The sequence below is a fragment of the Gorilla gorilla genome, chromosome X, assembly GCF_029281585.2.
Source record: "Gorilla gorilla gorilla isolate KB3781 chromosome X, NHGRI_mGorGor1-v2.1_pri, whole genome shotgun sequence".
In the NCBI taxonomy this organism is placed as follows: domain Eukaryota; kingdom Metazoa; phylum Chordata; class Mammalia; order Primates; family Hominidae; genus Gorilla; species Gorilla gorilla.
In genome coordinates, this window is record NC_073247.2 from 165663394 (window position 1) to 165684992 (window position 21599).

Below are 21599 nucleotides of genomic sequence, written 5' to 3' on the forward strand. Positions count from 1 at the left end.
AATGCCCGGATGAGACTGCTAACCCCTCCGACGCGCTCGGCCCCGCCCCCCTTGGGAACGGTCTCTCGGGTTGCCGAAGGGACGCACGCCCGAGGAACTGCCTTTAACCAGCAGTGGGGACAGGGGCACGCAGGTGGCCGGGGTTGGCGAACAGCCACTGCAGCCGCGCCTGCGGCAGGGAAGCGAGCATTTTCGAGCCCTGCACACCCAGCAGCCGCAGGAGGCGGCCCGAGGCGCGCCGCGGGGGAGCCGGGGGCGGGGCGAGAGTGGGAGGCGACGCAGCCGAGCGCCGGCGCCCGGGGGTGGAGCCTCCGCCCGCTCCCAGGCTCCCAGGCTGCGGGTCCCGCCCTCGGGCGCCACCGCCTCCGCCCGCACCGCAGCAAAATGAGCCGGGCCGCGCGCCCCAGACCGCCGCGCGCTCGGCCGCCCCCACTGCCGAGAGGCCCGCAGTCGGGCCGGTGGCGCACGAGCCGGGCGGGCGACCGCGGGAGGCGTCCGCGTCATCTCGCGTCACCTCGCCCCGCCCGCTTCCCAGGCTTCGAGTCCCGCCCTGCGCGCACGCGCACCGGCGCTGCTTGGGTCCTCCCTTTTCGGAGATTTGAATTTCCCCCAGCGAGGCGAGTGAGGCGAAATACCCGTATGGTGATCGCTGGCCTTTTCGCGCCAATACTGTAAGTGCTCACCGCAGCCCTGGGAGGTGGGTCCCGGCCTCGCCCCCACGTTTCGCCTCCTCTAGGAGGCCGCCCGGGCGCGGCGGCGGCGGCATCCGCCCTGCCACGCGCAGGCCGCAGCGCGGGGACCCATGCTGCTGCCCGGGAGCGGCAATCGCCAGTAGAAATGGACAGACAGGTCCTGTCAGAGCCTATGGCTTTTGTTGTGAACGTCTAGAAGTTCAGTTAAATTACAAGATCTACCAGATCTACCGGCGGGCAGAATTATTACTTTGAAGTTACTGAAGTTATGCGTCCTGCTGGAAGACCTTGTAATTTAATGCGTTAGTAAAGAAGCACACGTCACCCTCTCACACATTTTCAACAATATTTTTAAAGTCGCCTCTCAACATATTACATGTATTTTGTAATCGTCTGTGTTTTAGTTCATGCAGTTGGAAGTATCCATTTGAGAAGGGACAAAGAGAAGAATTCTTGCCTGTCTGTGCCACCACCTGCTCTTTGTGGCCTTGGCTAGTTGCCTCACTTATATGTCCCCAAGTCCCCCACCCATGGTAAATAAGAAAACTAAGGCCTGATGCGTTGGCTCATGCCTGTAATCCCAACACTTTGGAAGGCTGAGGTGGGAGGATTGCTTGAGCCTAGCCGGGGCAACATAGCGAGACCCGGAGACATGGTGGCACACGCCTGTGGTCCCAGGTACTTGGGACGCTGAGGTGGGAGGATGGCTTGAGCCAGGGAGTTCAGGGCTGCAGTGAGCTGAGATCGCGCCACTGCTGCAGCCTGGGCGACAGAGCAAGACCCTGTCTCAAAAACACACACACACACACACACAAAAGCAGCTGCTGGTTTCCAAGGGCCTTGCCTGGAATCAGTCCAGACGCTAAATTAATGTTAATTGATATTCCTTTGTCCACAGAAAGACAGCAAGAAAGGTTATGCGGAGCGAGGGACATAACTAACCATGAATGCTAAAGGCCTGGAGGTGACAGTGCCTGCTGTTTAAATGCGTGCGGGAGAGTCTGGGGCCTTTAGCCAGGAGATTGTCAGGCTTCCCAGGGCTTCCCTGAAAGACCCCAGACCCAGGGGCCAGTGCTGTTGAGGTGTTGGCCTTCCCATGCCAGGCGCTGGGGGAAGCTGTGACGAGATTTGAGTGTCACATAATAAGGATCATGGCAATTCAAAGGTACAGGGAAGCTAGGCTATAAGGTAACCAGCTCGGTTTTCCTGGGGGTCTTGGACAGGTGCTTTGATTACATTGTCACTGTCAGCCCGTACCCCGGGTCAGATAGACTGAACCCCTGCAGCCGGAAAGAGGAGTTGCTTTCCATGCCCTTCCTGGAGTTCTTCCTCGATCAAGTTGACAGTGTTTGACTCTTGTTCCAGCTCTCCGCCCTGCTTGCTGGCAGGCAGGAGGGTCAGACTAGCATGGGTGCCATGGGGCCCTAGGTGGGTGCAGGGAAGGACCTGTAGACGCCAGGCGGGGCCTCAGCTGGTGTCTCAGCTGGAATCAGGAGCTGAACGGGGAAGTGCCTGAGAGGAAATGACAGCTGAGTCAAGGGCAATGGCCAGGCGAAGTGGGCAAAGGGCTTCCAGGACAGAGCTGGGCCTGAGGAGCTCACAGGGCTGGATGGGGATGGCACTTTAAGTCTGGCCAAGACTTTGGGCCATGATCCAGGACATGGAATGGGAAGCTGGTCATGGAAGGGTGGGAAGCTGGTCATGGAAGGGTGGAAAGCCAGGGCAGACATGATCCCATCCAGGGCTGCTCAAAGATGCTGGGGCTGCGGTGTGCACACCGCTGGACCCAGAGGCTTTTTTGACTGGAAGGAGGGGGCAGGAGGAGTTCGGGTGCCCCATGCTGAGATGGCAGGCTTGTGTGAAGCAAGGACGTATGGAGTGATAGTGAGGACTGTGGTTCCTGTGTGGCAACACCATGCTTCAGAGGGCAATGGGGCACCCACATGCCAAGCCTGGTGGCCCTCCTCAGCAACGGAACTCCAAGGCAAGAAGGCTGAGAATGAGGCCCAGGAGGATGCGGTGGGCCCCAGGACCTGCCTGAGAAGTGAAATAGCAAACAGGACTGGTAAAAGGGAGCAGAGGTGCTGGCTTTGTTCTTTAATATAATTGAATTGAAATTGAGCAGGGCTTCACTGGGCATCTGAGGAAGAGCAAGGAATCAGACCCTGTCCCACCCATTTGGGGCCTAAATTGCAGTAGGGCAGATGGACATTGCACCTCAAAAATAAACAGTGCTTGTCACATGAATCATTTGCAAATATTTTCTACTATATTGTCTCTTCATTGTTGATTGCTTCTGTGCTGTGCAAAAGCTTTTTACTTTAATATACTCCCATTTGTCTGTTTTTGTTTTTGTTGCCTGTGATTTTGGGGTCTTAGCCATAAAATCTTTCCTGGAGCATTTCCCCATTTTCTTCTAGTAGTTTTATTTTATTTATTTTATTATTTGTATTTATTTATTTATTTTTTGAGACACAGTCTCACTCTGAAACCCAGGCTGGAGTGCAGTGGCACAATCTCGGCTCACTGCAACGTTAGCCTCCTGGGATCAAGCGATTCTCCTGCCACACCCTCACAAGTAGCTGGGATTACAGGCGCATGCCACCACCCTGGCTAATTTTTATACTTTTAGTAGAGATGGGGTTTCACCATGTTGGACAGGCTGGGCTGGAACTCCTGACCTCAGGTGATTTGCCCGCCTCAGCCTCCCAGTGTGCTGGGATTACAGGTGTGAGCCACCGCGCTGGCCTCTTCTAGTAGCTTTATAGTTTCAGGTCTTACTTTTAAGTCTTTAATCCATGTTGAGTTGATTACTATGTATGGTGAGAGATAGGGGCCTAGTTTTCATTCTTCTTCACATACTTATCCAATTTTCCCAGTGCCATTTATTGAAGAGACCATCCTTTCCCCAATGTAGGTTCTTCGTGCCTTTGTACTACTTATAATAGCTAAGATATGGAAGCAATCTAAGTGTCCATCAGTGGATTGATATGTAAAGAAAATGTGGTATAGATACATGATGGAATATTATTGAGCCATTTAAAAATAAACTGTTGGCGGGCGCGGTGTTTCAAGCCTGTAATCCCAGTACTTTGGGAGGCCAAGACGGCCAGATCACCTGAGATCAGGAGTTCGAGACCAGCCTGGCGAACATGGCGAAACCCCATCTCTACCAAAAATACAAAAATTAGCCAGGTGTGGTGGCAGGCGCCTATAATCCCAGCTACTTGGGAGGCTGAGGCAGGAGAATTGCTTGAACCTGGGAGACGTAGGCTGTGGTGAGCCGAGATTGTGCCACTGCACTCCAGCCTGGGTGACAGAGCGAGACCCTGTCTCAAAAAAAACCAAAACCAAAAAAAAAAAATAAAAAACTATTGGCTGGGTGCAGTAACTCACGCCTGTAATCCCAGCACTTTGGGAGGCCAAGGTGAGAGGGTCGCTTGAGCCTAGGAGTTTGAGACCAGTCTGGGCAACATAGCAAGACCCTGTCTTTCAAAAAAAATTTAAAAATTTGCCAGGCATGGTAACATGCCTGTGGTCCCATTTACCTGGGAGGCTGAAGTGAGAGGACCACTTGAGCCTGGGAGGTGGAGGCTGCAGTGAGCTGCAATCACACCACTGCACTCAGCCTGGGAGACAGAACGAGACCCTGTCTCAAAGAAATAAACAAACTAATAAGATAAATCTTGTTATTTTTGGCAACATGGATGAGCCTAGAGGACATTATATTAAGTGAAATAAGCCAGGAACAGAAAGATAAATATTTTATGTGTTAATTCTTATGTAAAATATTTTAAAAATCAAGCTCATGGAAATAGAAGCATAGTGGGTATTAGAAGCTGGAAAGATTAGAGAGTAGGGAAAGATTCGGAGGAGTCGGATAACAAATACAAAATGCCAGCTTCATAGCATGAATGGATCCTGCTGTTCTGCACTGTAGGGTGAGCACTGTTAACTACAATTTCTTGTGTATTTTCAAAAGACTACAAGAAAGGATTTGGAATGTTCCCAACACAAAGAAATGATAAATGTTCCAGGTGATGGATATGCTAATTACCTTGTTTGATCATTATGCATTATATACATGTATCAAAATGTCACTCTATATGCTATTAAAAATAATAAAATAGGCTGGGCACAGTGGTTCACGCCTGTAATCCCAGCACTTTGGGAGGCTGAGGTGGACAGATCAGTTGAGGTCAGGAGTTCAATACCACCCCAGCCAATATGGCAAAATCCCATCTCTACTAAAATACAAAAATTAGCCGGGCGGGATGGCCCGCCTGTACTTCCAGCTACTTGGGAGGCTGAGGCAGGAGAATCGCTTGAACCCGGGAGGCGGAGGTTGCAGTGAGCCGAGATCCTGCCCCTGTACCCCAGCCTTGCCCCACAGAGCGAGACTCTGTCCCAAAAAATAAATAAAATAGGCCAGGTGTGGTAGCTCACGCCTGTCATCCCAGCACTTTGGGAGGCCGAGGCGGGTGAATCACAAGGTCAGGAGTTCGAGACCAGCCTGGCCAGCTTGGTGAAACCCTGTCTCTACTAAAAAAAATACAAAAAATTAGCTGTGCATGGTGGCGGGCGCCTGTAATCCCAGCTACTCAGGAGGCTGAGGCAGGAGAATCCCTTGAAAACGGGAGGCAGAGGTTGCAGTGAGGCGAGATCGCACCACTCCAGCCTGGACAACAGTGCAGACAGTGCAAGACTCCGTCTCAATAAAAAAATAAAATAGGCCAGGCACGGTGGCTCATGCCTGTAATCCCAGCACTTTGGGAGGCCGAAGCAGGTAGATCACGAGGTCAGGAGTTGAAGACGAGCCTGACCAAGATGGTGAAACCCCGTCTCTACTAAAAATACAAAAATTAGCCGGGCTAATTTTACTTGTAATCCCAGCTACTCAGGAGGCTGAGGCAGGAGAATCACTCGAACCCCGGAGGGGGAGGTTGTACTGAGCCGAGACCACACCACTGCACTCCAGCCTGGGCGACAGAGCAAGAGTCTGTCTCAAAAAAACAAAACAAAATAAAGTAATAATAAAATAGTGCTAAGTGGTCTGCATATACAGATACTTTTTTTTTTTTGAGACGGAGTCTCATTCTGTCGCCCAGGCTGGAGTGCAGTGGCACGATCTTGGCTCACTGCAACCTCCGCCTCCCGGGTTTGAGCGATTCTCCTGCCTCAGCCTCCCAAGTAGCTGGAACTACAGGCATGAGCCATCACGCCTGGCTAATTTTTGTATTTTAGTAGAGATGGGGTTTCACCATATTGGCCAGGGTGGTCTTGAACTCCTGACCTCAACTGATCCACCCACCTTGGCCACCCAAAGTGCTGGGATTACAGACATGAGCCACCACGGCTGGCCACTTTTTTTTTTTTTTTTTTTGGGAGAGGGAGTTTCGCTCTTGTTGCCCAGGCTGGAGTGCAGTGGTGTGATCTCGGCTCACTGCAACCTCCGCCCTCCCGGGCTCAAGCGATTCTCCTGCCTCAGCCTCCCGAGTAGCTGGGATTATAGGCATGTGCCACCACACCTGGCTAATTTTTTGTTTTGTTTTGTTTTTCTGAGATGAAATCTCGCTCTGCCGCCCAGGCTGGAGTGCGATGGCACGATCTCGGCTCACTGCAACCTCTGCCTCCTGGGTTCAAGCAATTCTCCCGTCTCAGCCTCCCAAGTAGCTGGGATTACAGGCGTGCGCCACCACGCCTGGTAAATTTTTTTGTATTTTTGTAGAGACAGGGTTTCACCATGTTGGCCAGACTGGTCTGGAACTCCTGACCTCAAGTGATCCACCCACCTCTGCCTCCCAAAGTGTTGGGATTATAGGCGTGAGCCACCGTGCCCGGCCTAATTTTTTTGTATTTTTGGTAGAGACGGGGTTTCACCACGTTGGCTAGGCTGGTCTCAAACTCCTGACCTCAGATGATCCACCCGCCTCGGCCTCCCAAAGTGCTAGGATTATAGGTGTGAGCCACTGTGCCTAGCTTTTTTTTTTTTTTTTTTTTTAGAGATAGGGTCTTGCTCTGTGGCCCAGGCTGGAGTGCAGTGGCACGAGCATAGCTCACTGCAGCCTCCATCTCCTGGGCTTAAGTGATCTTCCTGCCTCAGCCTCCTGAGGAGCTGGGACTATAGGTGCACCACCATGCCTGGCTAATTTTTATTTTATTTTTTAAATTTAATTTTATGTATTTTGTGTAGAGACAGGGTCTCACTTTGTTGCCCAGGCTGGTCTCAAACTCCTGGACTCAAGCAGTCCTCTCACCTTGGCCTTCCAAATTGCTGGGATTACAGATGTGAGCCACCATGCCCAGCTACATATGCTTTTTGATGTATAACAGGGTAATGTCCAGATAAACCCATCATAAGTCGAAAATATAGGAACTGGACTTTCAACTTAAGAGGGGTTTAGCTGGGTGCAGTGGCTCACTCCTGTAATCTCAGGACTTTGGGAGGCCAAGGCAGGAGGATCACTTGAGGCCAAGAGTTCGAGACCAGGCTGGGCAACATGGTGAGACCCTGTCTCTACAAGTTTTTTTTTTTTTTTTTTTTTTTTTTTTAGATGGAGTCGCGCTCTGTCGCCCAGGTTGGAGGGCAGTGGCGTGATTTCAGCTCACTGCAAGCTCCGCCTCCAGGGTTCACGCCATTCTCCTGCCTCAGCCTCTCGAGTAGCTGGGACCACAGGCGCCCACCACCACGCCCAGCTATTTTTTGTATTGTTTTAGTAGAGGCGGGGTTTCACCGTGTTAGCCGGGATGCTCTCGATCTCCTGACCTCGTGATCCACCCGCCTCGGCCTCCCAAAGTGCTGGGATTACAGGCATGAGCCACCACGCCTGGCCCAAAATTTTTTTAACAAAAATTAGCAGGGCAGGCCGGGCGCTGTGGCTCACGCCTGTAATCCCAGCACTTTGGGAGGCCGAGGCGGGCGGATCACGAGGTCAGGAGATCGAGACCATCCCGGCTAACACGGTGAAACCCCGTGTCTACTAAAAATACAAAAAATTAGCCGGGCGTGATGGCGGGCGCCTGTGGTCCCAGCTACTGGGGAGGCTGAGGTAGGAGAATGGCGTGAACCCGGGAGACGGAGCTTGCAGTGAGCCAAGATCGCGCCACTGCACTCCAGCCTGGGCAACAAAGCAGGACTCTGTCTCAAAAAAAAAAAAATTAGCAAGGCAAGGTGGTGGTATACCTCTGGTCCCAACTACTTGGGAGGCTGAGGCAGGAGGATAGCTTGGGCCCAGGAGGTGGAGGCTGCAGTGAGCTGTGATTGTGCCACTGCACTCCAGCCTGGGCAACAGAGCAAGACCCCCGTGTCTAAATAAAAATACCCAGGCCATGGCAGCAGAAAGCAAGGAAGAAGCCACATGGAAGCCCTCCTGGCGCTTCTTCCAGGGAGGTAAGCAGAGAGCACCTGGGGCCAGGAGGCGGCATGCCTGGGTTTCTGCTCCTCCTCACTGTAACTTTCAGCCAAGTCAAACTTCTAGAGTTTCAGTTTCTTTATCTGTGAAATGACGGGGCTGGCACAGATGGTTTCTAAGATCCCTCCCAGGCCTGGAACTTCTAAGCGATTAGGTCAAAGGTGAGCTAACCGGGCTGGGCACAGTGGCTCATACCTGTGAATCCCAGCACTTTGGGAGGCTGAGGCGGGTGGATCACTTGAGGTCAGGAGTTCAAGACCAGCCTGGCCAACATGGTGAAACCCCAACTCTACTAAAAATAGAAAAGTTAGCCGGGCATGGTGGTACACGCCTCTAATCACAGCTACTAGGGAGGCTGAGGCAGGAGAATCACCTGAACCTGGGAGGCGGAGGTTGCAGTGAGCCAAGATTGTGCCACTGCACTCTAGCCTGGGCAACAGAGTGAGACTCCGTCTCAAAAAAAAAAAAAAAAAAAGGTGCACAAACCGAGGCCCAAGACAGTTAAGGTGCAAGATCACATGGTTAGTAAGTGGGAGAGCCAAGGTTTGAACAGTCTGGCATCAGCTGACCAGGAACTGGAGCCCACCCTTCTCTCTCCCTGAGCCTGCCTACCCGCCCACCCTCTTGAGTGCGAAATTTATTAATATGGAAGGGAGAAGAGCTTTAATGATTGGAGTCATTTTCAGAGCATTAAAGCTCTTCTCCCTTCCATGTTAATGTACTTCTCAGCTACTAGGGCTCACTTACAGCACCACTGGCCCCAAAGCAGTTGACAGTCAGTGGTAATTAAATTGTCTCTCTGGTTCTGTGACTGAAGGAGACAGAAGGCTTTACGGTGGCCTGAGGAAAGAAGGTGATTTGCGGCTTGGCACTTCAGGAGAGGGCAGGCGAGTGAGCCAGGGAAGCTGGCCTGGGAAGCCTGCGGATCACCCCCTTGCCTCCCGGCCTGGTGCTGGAGTGGCAGACGGTGAATCCTCCTCCTCCTCCATCCCCCACCTTGTGTCAGAGGCCAGAGCTCGGATTCCATCTAATGGTCTCTAGTTCAACTGGGTATTTGGTGAAAAGGGCTTTGGGGCTGGAGACGTCCACTTTTATAACACACTGACATGGGAAGGCGCATTCTGAGTTGTAATGACAGAGCTAGGCAGGTCTTGTCTGTAGATGCAGTGGCTTTAAGGAAACTAGGACGATGGGCAGGATTTTCCTAGGTGCCAGGAGAAAGGGGTGATAGAGGATTCTAGAGGCTTGAGAGAGCCAGTGTGCAGCGGTTTCACTCTGATTTGCTTCTCCAGTGAAGATGGTTGGTAGCTCCTGAGGCCGGGGGTCAGGAACATGGAGGCGGTGCTGGGGACGGTTTGTTTTCTAACCACACTCCTTTTGTAACCACAAAGGAAAAAGGCAGAACGTTCCTCCGCTGGCGCCAGCCAATCAGCAGGACTCCTGCCTTCCTTCGGGGCAAGGTCGCAGCATCTGCCTCGGAAATCACGGGGCTTCTTTCTGCTGGCTCAGCCGGGAGGCCCAGAGTGTTCTGCAGAGGCTGCGTATTGAAGGCTGCTCTCTGAAGCTCCCTGCCCCAGGTCACGTCGCCGGTTCCAGATGAATCCAGAGTGGGGGCAGGCCTTCGTGCACGTGGCCGTGGCCGGCGGCCTCTGTGCCGTGGCTGTGTTCACGGGCATTTTTGACAGCGTTTCCGTGCAAGTGGGCTATGAGCACTACGCCGAGGCGCCGGTGGCCGGCCTCCCTGCCTTCCTGGCCATGCCGTTCAACTCACTGGTGAACATGGCCTACACGCTGCTGGGGCTGTTGTGGCTGCACAGGGGCGGCGCGGTGGGGCTGGGTCCCCGCTACCTGAAGGACGTGTTCGCAGCCATGGCCTTGCTCTACGGCCCCGTGCAGTGGCTGCGCCTGTGGACGCAGTGGCGCCGTGCCGCGGTGCTGGACCAGTGGCTCACACTGCCCATCTTTGCATGGCCCATGGCCTGGTGCCTCTACCTAGACCGCGGCTGGCGGCCCTGGCTGTTCCTCTCTCTTGAGTGCGTCTCCCTGGCCAGTTATGGCCTCGCTCTGCTGCATCCCCAGGGCTTCGAGGTCGCACTGGGTGCTCACGTGGTGGCCGCTGTGGGGCAGGCGCTGCGCACCCACAGGCACTATGGCAGCACCACCTCGGCTACCTACTTAGCTTTGGGGGTGCTCTCTTGCCTGGGCTTTGTGGTCCTCAAGCTGTGTGACCATCAGCTCGCACGGTGGCGTCTCTTCCAGTGCCTCACAGGCCACTTCTGGTCCAAGGTCTGTGACGTGCTCCAGTTCCACTTTGCGTTTTTGTTTCTGACGCATTTCAACACTCACCCAAGATTCCATCCCTCTGGCGGGAAGACGCGTTGAACCCAGGGAAGAACCTGCTGAAAACCGATGACCCCCAGCATTGAAATGGACTCTGAGATGGCAGCGTGGTGCCAGTGTCAGGCATCCTGCGTGTGATGTCATGCACTGATCACACAAGACTGCCCTTTTCCTGAGAAGCTGCGGGCTTCGGTGTGGAGGGGTGGAGTGCTGTGATCTCGACAACTTACTTTCAAAGACATAAAGCACAGATCTCCACACAGGGGATGTGTGTGTTCCTGATGTAATTTGCATAACTTTTCTGTAGTTTGAAATGTTTCCAAATAAATATTGGCAAGGGGAGTGGAAATGACACCAAGAAGCCCCTCATGCTCATGGTTAGACAGCGATCATCTGGAGTATCTTTGGGGTGTCAGCTGTGGGTGTGGACTGGCAGCAGTGAGGCAGGCCAGTCAGTGGGGTACCAGTGAGTGTCCTTAGAGGTGGCTGGATTCAGGGAGACTGAGTCACACTAAATACTTGCCCAGCAGACTGATGGGGAAATCACTCAATTATCCCCATGACATCTGTGACTGTTAACTGTAGGCAGGTCACGTGAGAGCCACATCACCTCAGATCGTCTGTGGAACCAGGCAGTGTGCATCCAGATGAGGAAACACACAAATGTCAAAAGTTGAACTCTCAACAGAAAGTTGCTTTGTGGGTCTCCCCTCAGAGCCAGGGTATGGCTTAGATGCCCTTAGTGGCTACAGTCTGAGCAGTCCCCACCCGCCCGTCACCCAGGTCCTTGCGAACCAATCTGCTGACAGTATCGTCAGGCACTGTGCTGGAGGCGGCACGTGCTTCTCATGCAGGCAACAGTTTTTGAGCCCTCGAGCCCAAGACCCAGACTCTCTAGTTTGTGGTCAGGATGCTGGGTCATTCTTAGCCGCAGCCAGAGAGGCACTGAGGACTCCGTGCCACCCTCTCTACTCCCGGGACAGTCCTTCTTCCTGCCGGTCACTATGTTACTTAGAGGCCTGCCTCACCTCCTTTCATCTGAAGGCATCTGGTCTGTAAAGGGGACTTCCTTTTTTCGAGACAGAGTCTTGCTCTGTTGCCCAGGCTGGAGTGCAATGGTGTGATCTTGGCTCACTGCAACCTCTGCCTCCCGGGTTCAAGCGATTCTCCTGCCTCAGCTGCCTGAGTAGCTGGGATTACAGGCACCCACCACCACGCCCGGCTAATTTTTGTATTTTTAGTAGAGACGGGGTTTCATCATGTTGGCCAGGCTAGTCTCTAACTCCTGACCTCAGGTGATCCGCCTGCTTCGGCCTCCCAGTGCTGGGATTACAGGCGTGAGCCCCCGCGCCCGGCCTGTAAAGGGGACTCCTGAAGACAGGTAATGTCATTTAACTCAGGGGCTCTTCATCCCAGACTCCATAGTCTCGTCCCTGGAGCCTTAAGTACTAAGGAGGGTCTGCTTTAAGCCCACAGATTAAATGGAGAAGTGATCAGCTCCAAAGGTGAGGGCAGAGGAGAGAGGATGCCCTGTCCCTGCCAAATGGCATCTCAGCATGGGCCACCCATGTGCACCTGCTCAGTGCCCTCGAGGTTGGCATTCGGCCCACGACTGTGATGACTGAGATGTTTCTGGAACTGGGCACCTGGGCTGGATGTTCTGTCCTGGCTGGCTGAGCACATTGCCACCAGGTAAGGACCTGGGGCAAATGGCAGGACCTGACCCAGGGCTTGGGGCCTGGGGGTGGGGCACGTGGTTGGCAGGGGAGAGCAAGGACAGCACCTGCTTGGGAAACAGCCTGGTTCCATTTGAGGTCGTCTCGAAAGCACCATGTGCCCCAGAAGAGGGAAGAGGCTGCACACATCACCAGAGAGGCCACCCTTACTTCACAGAGGCTGGAGGGAGGGCGAAGAGAAGGCGGGCTTCCATGCGGGCTCAGAGACAGGGTGGGGGCAGGCTCTTCATCCAGCAGTGCGGGGACCCCCTTTTGTGATTTCTCTGTGAGTAGCTGTTTCCCTCATTGACAGAGGACCGCTGGGACTTCATGCCACACCTCGCAGCTACAAGCACTCATCACGATTTTACTTTTTCTTCCTACCAATACCTGTGTAATAAACAGCCCTGCGAGCCTCCTGGGTCAGGCGGGGTCCCACGGGAAACAGGTGGTGTGCCTAGATTGGGGTGATTCAGGGCGGTTTTGTGGAACACCTGGAAGAGTGGACCCCACCCAAAGGAGAGGCTTATGTGGAGGGGACACCTCCAGAGGGGCAGGGACTGCAGGAAGCCTGGCTCCGCTCCCCCCTCTCCTGCCAGAGTTGCCAGATTATACGCCAGGCGATGAACAATGGTTTTGCACAAGCGTGTCTCAAATGTTGCACGAGACATTTCTCCTACTAAAAAAGTATTGTTTACCTGAAATTCAGATTTCACTGGGCGTTCTGATTGTTATTTGCTAAATCCAACAACCATGTCCTGAGCCAACACAAGCAGAGCCAGAAGCCCCGGAACCTGCGCAAGGCAGAGCAGGTGGCAAAGAAGGCTCCAGGCAGGCCCTGGCCTGGAACCTGCACTCCCCAGGCCCTTTTTGAAATTAGTGTTTCTCCAAGTGTGGCCAGTTGCCATTAGTCACACAGCTTCCTGCATCCCTTCCTGCCCAGGCGAACCCCCCTTCTGGGGCCGGGACCTCAGAGTGCCTCAGCCCTGGCCCAGGGTTTGCGGATTCCACCAACCCCTGAGCCACTGGAGGAAGGAGGCTGGCGGCTGTGCCTCCCTCCAGCTCTACAGTCCGCGGAGGAGCTCGGCCTCGCCCAGGGGGATTGGCTGTCAGGGCCGCCGTTGCTGTTACTGGTCTTGGTCTCAGTCTCGCTGCTCCACTGCGTCCCCAGCACAGCTGGGGAGCCAATGGTTGCCAGATGGGGCCTCTCCCCCACCTTTGACCTAACGGTTTAGAAGTTCCAGGCCTGGGAGGGATCTTAGAAACCATCTGTGCCAGCCCCGTCATTTCACAGATAAAGAAACTGAAACTCTAGCAGTTTGACTTGGCTGAAAGTTACAGTGAGGAGGAGCAGAAACCCAGGCATGCCGCCTCCTGGCCCCAGGTGCTCTCTGCTCACCTCCCTGGAAGAAGCGCCAGGAGGGCTTCCACGTGGCTTCTTCCTTGCTTTCTGCTGCCATGGCCTGGGTATTTTCTCCCCACATAAAATAGTTTTAGGGCCTGGCGCGGTGGCTCATGCCTGTAATCCCAGCACTTTGGGAGGCCAAGGCGGGTGGATTATCTGAGGTCAGGAGTTCGAGAGCAGCCTGGCCAATATAGTGAAACCCCGTCTCTACTAAAAATACAAAAAATTAACCAGGCATGGTGGTGGGTGCCTATAATCCCAGCTACTCGGGAGGCTGAGGCAGGAGAATCGCTTGAACCTGGGAGGCAGAGGTTGCAGTGAGCCGAGATCACGCCATTGCACTCCAGCCTGGGCAACAAGAGCGAAACTCTGTCTCAAAAACAAACAAACACACACACACAAAAATAGTTTTCAGCCCGGTGCAGTGGCTCACGCCTGTAATCCCAGCACTTTGGGAGGCTGAGGCGGGTGGATCACCTGAAGTCATGAGTTCAAGACCAGCCTGGCCAACATGACAAAACCCCATCTCTACTAAAAATACAAAAATTAGCTGGGCATGGTGGCGGGAGCCTGTAATCCCAGCTACTTGGGAGGCTGAGGCAGGAGAATCGCTTGAATCCGGGAGGTGGAGGTTGCAGTGAGCTGAGATCGTACCATTGCACCCCAGCCTGGGCAACAGAGTGAGACTCCATCTCAAAAACAACAACAAAAATAGTTTTAGGCCAGGCGCAGTGGCTCATGCCTGCAATCCCAGCACTTTGGGAGGCCGAGAAGGAAGACTTGCTTGACCTCAGGAGTTTAAGACCACCCTGGACAACATAGGGAGACCCCATCTCTACCAAAAATTAAAAAAAAAATAGCTGGGCTTGATGGTGTGTATTTGTAGTCTCAGCTACTCAGGAGGCTGAGGTGGGGAGGATCACTTGAACCCAGGAGATCCAGGCTGCAGTGACACAGTTGTAATAAGATGGCATCACTGCACTCCAGCCTAGGTGACAGAGCAAGACCCTATCTCAAAAAAAAAAAAAAAATTACAGCATAGGGCACACACTATCATGCATTCGCTTTTCTGGGCCCCATTTTGGCTTGGTGACGTGCCAAGGTCTGCTAGAAACTGCACACACTGGCCTCCGCGCCCCGGAGCAGGCCCTTCTCCAGTTAGGTCCCAGGAGTGGGATTGTAGGGCTGAAGGGAACTTCAGTTTCAAATCCCTGGAGTGCTTTTCCCAGTGACGTTCTTGATTCACATTTCTAGCAGCAACGTCAGAGGCTTCTCCGCCCCCCACCAGCAAATGTCAGGGTGGGTGCTTTTTCATGGTGTGCCAATCTGATGAGGGTGACATGAGATTTCATTGTGACTAACTCAGACCCCTTCCCCTCTTTCACCGACCCCCCGCCAAAAGTAGTGTGTGTGCATTTTTGAGACAGGGTCTCCCTGTGTCCCCTAGGCTGGAGTGCAGTGGCGCAATCATGGTTCACTGCAGCCTTCAACTCCCAGGCTCAAGAGATCTTCCCACCTCAGCCTCCCAAGTAACTGGGACCATGGGCGCAGGCCACCATCCCTGGCTAATTCTTTTGTTTTGTTTTTGTTTTTGTTTTTTTGAGATGGAGTTTTGCTCTTGTTGCCCAGGCTGGAGCGCAATGGCGCAATCTTGGCTCACTGCAACCTCTGCCTCCCGGGTTCAAGCGATTCTCCTGTGTCAGCCTCCCGAGTAGCTGGGATAACAGGCGTGCGCCACCATGTCTGACTAATTTTTTTTTTTTTTTTTTTTTTTTTTGAGACGGAGTCTCGCTCTGTCACCCAGCCTGGAGTGCAGTGGCGCGATCTCCGCTCACTGCAAGCTCCGCCTCCCGGGTTCACGCCATTCTCCTGCCTCAGCCTCCCGAGTAGCTGGGACTACAGGCGCCCGCCACCACGCCCGGCTAATTTTTTTTTTGTATTTTTAGTAGAGACGGGGTTTCACCATGTTAGCCAGGATGGTCTCGATCTCCTGACCTCGTGATCCGCCCGCCTCGGCCTCCCAAAGTGCTGGGATTACAGGCGTGAGCCACCGCGCCCGGCCGTCTGACTAATTTTTGTATTTGTAGCAGATACGGGGTTTCTCCATGTTGGTCAGGCTGGTCTTGAACTCCCGACCTCAGGTGATCTCACCTCGGCCTCCTAAAGTGCTGGGATTACAGGTGTGAGCCACTGCACCCAGCCTCCCTGGCTAATTCTTAAAAAAAAAAAAAAAAAAAAAAAAAAGGAAATTTTTTTTTTAAATTACTATGAAATGTATTATTTGTTATTAAGTTACACTTTTTTTTTTTTTTTTTGAGACAGAGTCTCGCTCTGTTGCCCAGGCTGGAGTGCAATGGCGCGATTTTGGCTCACTGCAACTTCCGCCTCCCAGGTTCAAGGAATTCTCCTGCCTCAGCTTCCCAAGTAGCTGGGATTACAGCTAAAATTAGCCCGGCTAATTTTTTTGTATTTTTGGTAGAGATGGGGTTTCACCATGCTGGCCAGGCTGGTCTCGAACTGACCTCATGATCCACCCGCCTCGGCCTCCCAAAGTGCTGGGATTATAGGCATGAGCCACCGCGCCTGGCCAGAGCCCAGCCTAATTCTTAAATTTTTTTTCTGGAGATGGGGTCTCTCTGTGTTGCCCAGGACCACACTCCTGCCTTGCCCTCAAAGTGCTGGGATGACAGGCATAAGCCACTGTACCCAACCTCCTCATTTTGTCCTTGGACTCCTGGGCTAAAGCAATCCTCCCACCTTGGCATCCCAAAGAGTTGGGATTACAGGTGTGAACCACTACACACAGCCTATTTTTGTCTTCTGAAGATTTATGTGGTCATGCATGTCTGTCTTTTTCTTCGTAGCTTTTGGGGTTGGTCTTCCTTAAAGCAGTTTTCTGAGTGTCTAGGTAACACCTGTCTGTACCTCAGCTAACTTTGTTAAATCTTAGCATCTCCTGTAGCTGCTTCAGATTTTTTTATTATAAAATTTTCATTATAAAAGTATTAGTTAAAAATTATGTTTATAAAGAAAACAATGCAGCTGTCACATTGCTGACATGATGGTTTACGTAACTATAGTGAAGTAGGGCACTTGGTGAGGGAGGGAAATGCCAGCAGGCTTGGGCAAGGTGCCTCATTGCAGCCTGGGAGAATGAAGGTGGGTGAGGCATTTCCCTCCCACGCCGAAGGCCTCCTGGAATAGAAATACCGGGTAAATATCCACTGGCCAGTTCGTATCCTCCAGTGGGTCATCATGTGATTGGGGAGCGCTTCTTCCCATTCAAAGGGGGTCTTTGGGGACCCGGGTTTATGGAACCCTCTCTGCCTTGGTCCTGGGGGCTGCTTCTCTGTTCAGTGACCCTGTGACTGGAGGGCACTGCCTTGGCCCGGCACGTGGCCATCTTGTTCCTAGGGTCACTGGAGCCTGATTGCTGTGGTGGCACGCCAGGTCCTTCAAAGCTTTCATGTTTTTATTTTATTATTATTTCTTTTCTTTCTTTCTTTCTTTTCTTTTTTTTTTTTTTTTTTTTGAGACTGAGTCTCACTCTGTCGCCCAGGCTGGAGTGCAATGGCACAGTCTCAGCTCACTGCAACCTCCGCCTCCCATGTTCAAGCGATTCTCCTGCCTCAGCCTCCTGAGTAGCTGGGATGACAGGCATGAGCCACGACGCCTGCCCTATTTTATTATTATTTTAAATTTTATTTTAGTTTCGGGGGTACATGTGCAGGTTGGTTCCATAGACAAATTTATTTCATCAGCCAGGTATTAAATAGTAAGCCTCATACCCAATAGGTGATTTGTTTCTGTGTTTTTCTAGCCTTTCCTTCCATTGCCGGCCTTTCATTTTGATCTTTGCTGTCTGTTTCTCTTCGGAACCGCTGACTTCTGGTTTTGCTCTTGCCTCTTCTCGGCCCCACTTGACCTCCACTGAGGCCTGGGCTAGCTTGTGTGTGCCGCCACCATCTCGGCCAGCTCAGGTCTGTTTCTTTGGAAGATTCTGTGCCCCTCCCGTGCCTCTCCTGCATGTGGCCCATGCACAGTAGTGTGTGGCTGCCCTCGCCCTTGTGTGTGGGTTTTTTGTTGTGTTATTGTTGTTTTGTTTTGTTTTGTTTTGTTTTTGAGATGAAGTCTTGCTCTGTCACCCAGGCTGGAGTGCAGTGGCACAATCTCGGCTCACCGCAACCTCCTCCTCCCAGGTTCAAGTGATTCTCCTGACTCTGCCTCCTGAGTAGCTGGGATTACAGGCGTGCACCACCACGCCCAGCTAATTTTTGTATCCTTAGTAGAGATGAGGTTTCAGCATGTTGGCCAGGCTCGTCTCGAACTCCTGAACTCAGCTGACCCGCCCACCTCGGCCCACCACAGTGCTGGGATTACAGGCCTGAGGCCCTGCTCCCAGCCTCCTTGTGTTTCTCTAAGTGCACGTTGTGCAGAGCCTCCCCACCTGGCTGCAGGACGTGACCGATGGCACGCGTCCCCAGTCTCACGCTCCTGTGCACGCCTCTTGGTGCTTATGTGTGAGAGCTTTGCATTTCAACTCGAGTAGATTTGCCAAATCTCTTGCCAGATTGAGGGCAGAGCTCCCACTGCACCACAGCCTCAACAGCACTTGATGTGGTCACCGGGGTGATCTGCTGATCTGACAGGAGTGAGTGACAGTTTCATTTTGTCCTTGTTTGCCTTTTTCAGCTTAAAATCGAGGTTGCCTCAAAACATTAAACATAGAATTCCCATAGGGTCCAGCAGTTCCACTGCTGGGTATAGGCACAAAGGAGTTGAAAGCAGGAGCTTGAAGGGATGCAATTCACAGCACCCAAGAGGTGAGAGCTGGCCAAGTGTCCATGGATGAATACATAGATAAACACAATCTGCTTTATCCACACAATGGAATATTATTCAGCCATGAAGAGGAAGGGAATCCTTACGCAGGCTACCACATGGATGAACCTGGAGGCCATCATAATTAGTGAAAGAAGCCAGGACGGAAAGTACCTGATTCCACTTTCGGGAGGGACCTGGCGTCGTCAGGATGATGGTCGCCAGGGTGGGGAGTTAGTCTTTTTTTTTTTTTTTTTAGGTGGAGTCGTGCTCTGTTGCCCAGGCTGGAGTGCAGTGGTGCAATCTCGGCTCACCGCAACTTCCACCTCCCGGGTTCACACCATTCTCCTGCCTCAGCCTCCCGAGTAGTGGGACTACAGGCGCCTGCCACCATGCCCGGCTAATTTTTTTTGTATTTTTAGTACAGGTGGGGTTTCACCATGTTAGCCAGGATGGTCTGGATCTCCTGACCTCGTGAACCACCCGCCTCGGCCTCCCAAAGTGCCAGGATGACAGGTGTGAGCCACCGTGCCTAACCTGGAGTTAGTCTTTTTTTTTCTCTTTCTTTCTTTCTTTTCCTTTCTTTCTCTTTCTTTCTTTCCTTCCTTCTTTTCTTCTTTCCTTTCTTTCTTCTTTCTCTTCTTTCTTCTTTTTCTTTCTTTCCTTCCTTCCTTCTTTTCTTTCTTTCTTTCTTCTTTCTTTGCTTCCTTCCTTTTCTTTTCTTCCTTCTTTTCTTTTCTTCTTTCTTTGTTTTTTTCCTTTCTTTCTCTTCTTCTTTCTTTCCCTTTCTTCTTTCCTTCCTTCCTTTCCTTCTTTCTTTTCTTTCCTTCCTTCCCTTCTTTCTTTCCTTTCTTTTCTTCTTTCTTTCTTTCTTCTTTTTTTCTTTCTTTCTTTCTTTTTTTTTTTTTCGGAGACTCACTCTGTCACCCAGGCTGGAGTGCAATGGTTAGTGCGATCTCAACTCAGTGCAACCTCTGCCTCCCCGGTTCAAGCGATTCTCCTGCCTCAGCCTCCAGAGTAGCTGGGACTACAGGCGTGCACCACTGTGCCCAGCTAATTTTTTATATTTTATTTTATTTTATTTTTGAGATGGAGTTTTGCTCTTGTTGCCCAGGCTGGAGTGCAATGCACGCTATTGGCTCACTGCAACCTCCACCTCCCAGGTTCAGGTGATTCTCCTGCCTCAGCCTCCCGATTAGCTGGGACTACAGGCCTGCACCACCATGCCCGGCTAATTTTGTATTTTTAGCAGAGACAGGGTTTCACCACGTTGTCCAGGCTGTTCTCAAACTACTGACATCAAGTGATCCACCCCCCTCGGCCTCCCAAAGTGTTGAGATTACAGGCGTGAGCCACCGCGCCTGGCCTCTACTTATTTATTTCTTGTAGAGATGGAGTCTCACCATGTTGCCCAGGCTGGTCTTGAACCCCTGGGCTCCAGTGATCCTCCTGCCTCAGCCTCCCCAATTGCTGCGATGGCACACATGAGCCACTGGGCTCAGCCTCCTCATTTTGTCCTTAATATCTGCTTGTAACCACCTCAACTCAGAATACCTACCAAAACTTAGTTTGGATGTGTTTCCCAGGTTGCAATCCTCAAATTTGGCCCAAATACACTCTCCTTGTATTAATTTTACCTCAGTGTGTTCCTTTAGGTCGACACCATAAAATCTGGTATGGGTAATTCTGCAGAGCCACTCCCTCACCACCGCTGTCTCGGGCCATGCTGGCTAGCAGCGATCGAGGGCTTACTGTTGACGAAAGTCAGTTTAGAGAAGTTGAATGGCCAAGTTCACAGCAGTAGGAAGTGGCTGCGGTGGGCTTTGCCCTGGGGCTTTGGACTTTGCCTGGAGCTGCTCCTCACTCATTCCAGGAAGCTCTTGCACCATGACCGCTGTGACTTGGGATCCAAATTTCATTTGAAAATGTATTTTTTTCAATTTTTTTTCATTTTAAAAAATTTTTTAGAAACTGAGTCTGGCTCTGTCACCCAGGCTGGAGTGCAGTGGTAGGATCACAGCTCACTGCAGCCTCAACCTCCTGGGCTTAAGTGATCCTCCCATCCCAGCCTCCTGGGTAGCTAGGAGTATAGGTGCTCACCATCATGCTCAGCTAATTTTTCTTCTTTTTTCTTTCCTTTTTCTTTCTTTCTTTTTTTTTTTTTTTTTTTTTTTGTAGAGGCAGGGTCTTGCTATGTTGTCCAGTTGTCCTGGGCTCAAGCCATCCTCCCACCTCAGCCTCCCGAGTTGCCAAGATTACAGGCCACTGTGCCTGGCCCGATGTTTTTTATTGGGGTAAAATACATAATAACATAAAATGTACCATGTTAACCAGTTTTGCGATTAGTTAGTTCAGTGGTGTTACCTACATTCGTAATATGGTGCAACCAACATCATCATCCATCTCCGGAACTCTTTTCATCCTTCTAAACTGAAACTCTATCCCCATTAAATGCTAACTCCCCAGTCCCCCTCCTGCAGCCCCTGGAAACCACCCTTCAGGTGTGCCACAGGTCAAATGTGGACACAGGGAGGCCACTGCACCTGGCCCCCAGCATCTGAACTTCCGCAGGGAGTTCCCCGCCCCTGCTGCTTGAAGCTCTTCATCTCACCGTCCAGACGGGCTGCCTTCCCCGCTGGCTCTGTATAGGGTGCAACCCCAACAGGTGGAGAAGCTCAGCCCGCAGCACCCACACGGAGCCGAGATGTGCAGGTTGCCGAGCCGGCCCCGCTGGGGGGGCTTCTGCTGGGACAGACACAACAAACAGCAGATGTAGCCCCCTGCCGAGGACTTCAGATTGGGAATTGTCAGAGATTCCGGAGATTGTCAGATTGGATGGAAACCCCCACTTCCAGCATATGCTGTTTACCAGAGACACACCTCAAACATATGTCCATGGAAATATTACATGTGAAAGAATGAATGCTAGGCAGTTACTACCAAAAGCAAGCTGCCATGGCTATATTAACATCAGACAAAATAGGCTTTGGGACAAAACAAAAACAGTTTAGGAATGATGTTAAAATAGGCTCTACATATCTTAAGCAAAAGTTGACAGAACTCTAGGGAGAAATAGGCACATGAAGTGTCGTAGAGGGAGGTTTCTTTTTTCTTTTTCTTTTTTTTTTTTTTTTGAGACGGAGTCTCGCTCTGTCACCCAGCCTGGAGTGCAGTGGCGCGATCTCCGCTCACTGCAAGCTCCGCCTCCCGGGTT

General features: G+C 52.0%; 1 protein-coding gene across 2 annotated transcripts; it reads left to right on the top strand.

Moving 5' to 3' along the window:
* Positions 1–9: 9 nt before the first annotated feature.
* Positions 10–10833, top strand: TMEM187 (transmembrane protein 187). 2 transcript variants are annotated; one of them, XM_063703100.1, is made up of 2 exons: positions 10–671; positions 9496–9694. In XM_063703100.1, the coding sequence occupies exons 1-2, from the start codon at positions 10–12 to the stop codon at positions 9650–9652; spliced, it is 819 nt and encodes a 272-aa protein (XP_063559170.1). In that variant the 3' UTR covers positions 9653–9694. The 2 variants fall into 2 exon arrangements, with proteins under 2 accessions (XP_063559170.1, XP_004065154.1); XM_004065106.5 differs by having other exon boundaries at positions 319–671; positions 9496–10833.
* Positions 10834–21599: the final 10766 nt, after the last annotated feature.

Coding starts and splice junctions, on each gene's coding strand:
- TMEM187 (XM_063703100.1), top strand. CDS start 10: ATGAGACTGCTAACCCCTCCGACGCGCTCGGCCCCGCCCCCCTTGGGA. Junction 672..9,495: donor GGCCTTTTCGCGCCAATACT/GTAAGTGCTCAC, acceptor GTAACCACAAAG/GAAAAAGGCAGAACGTTCCT.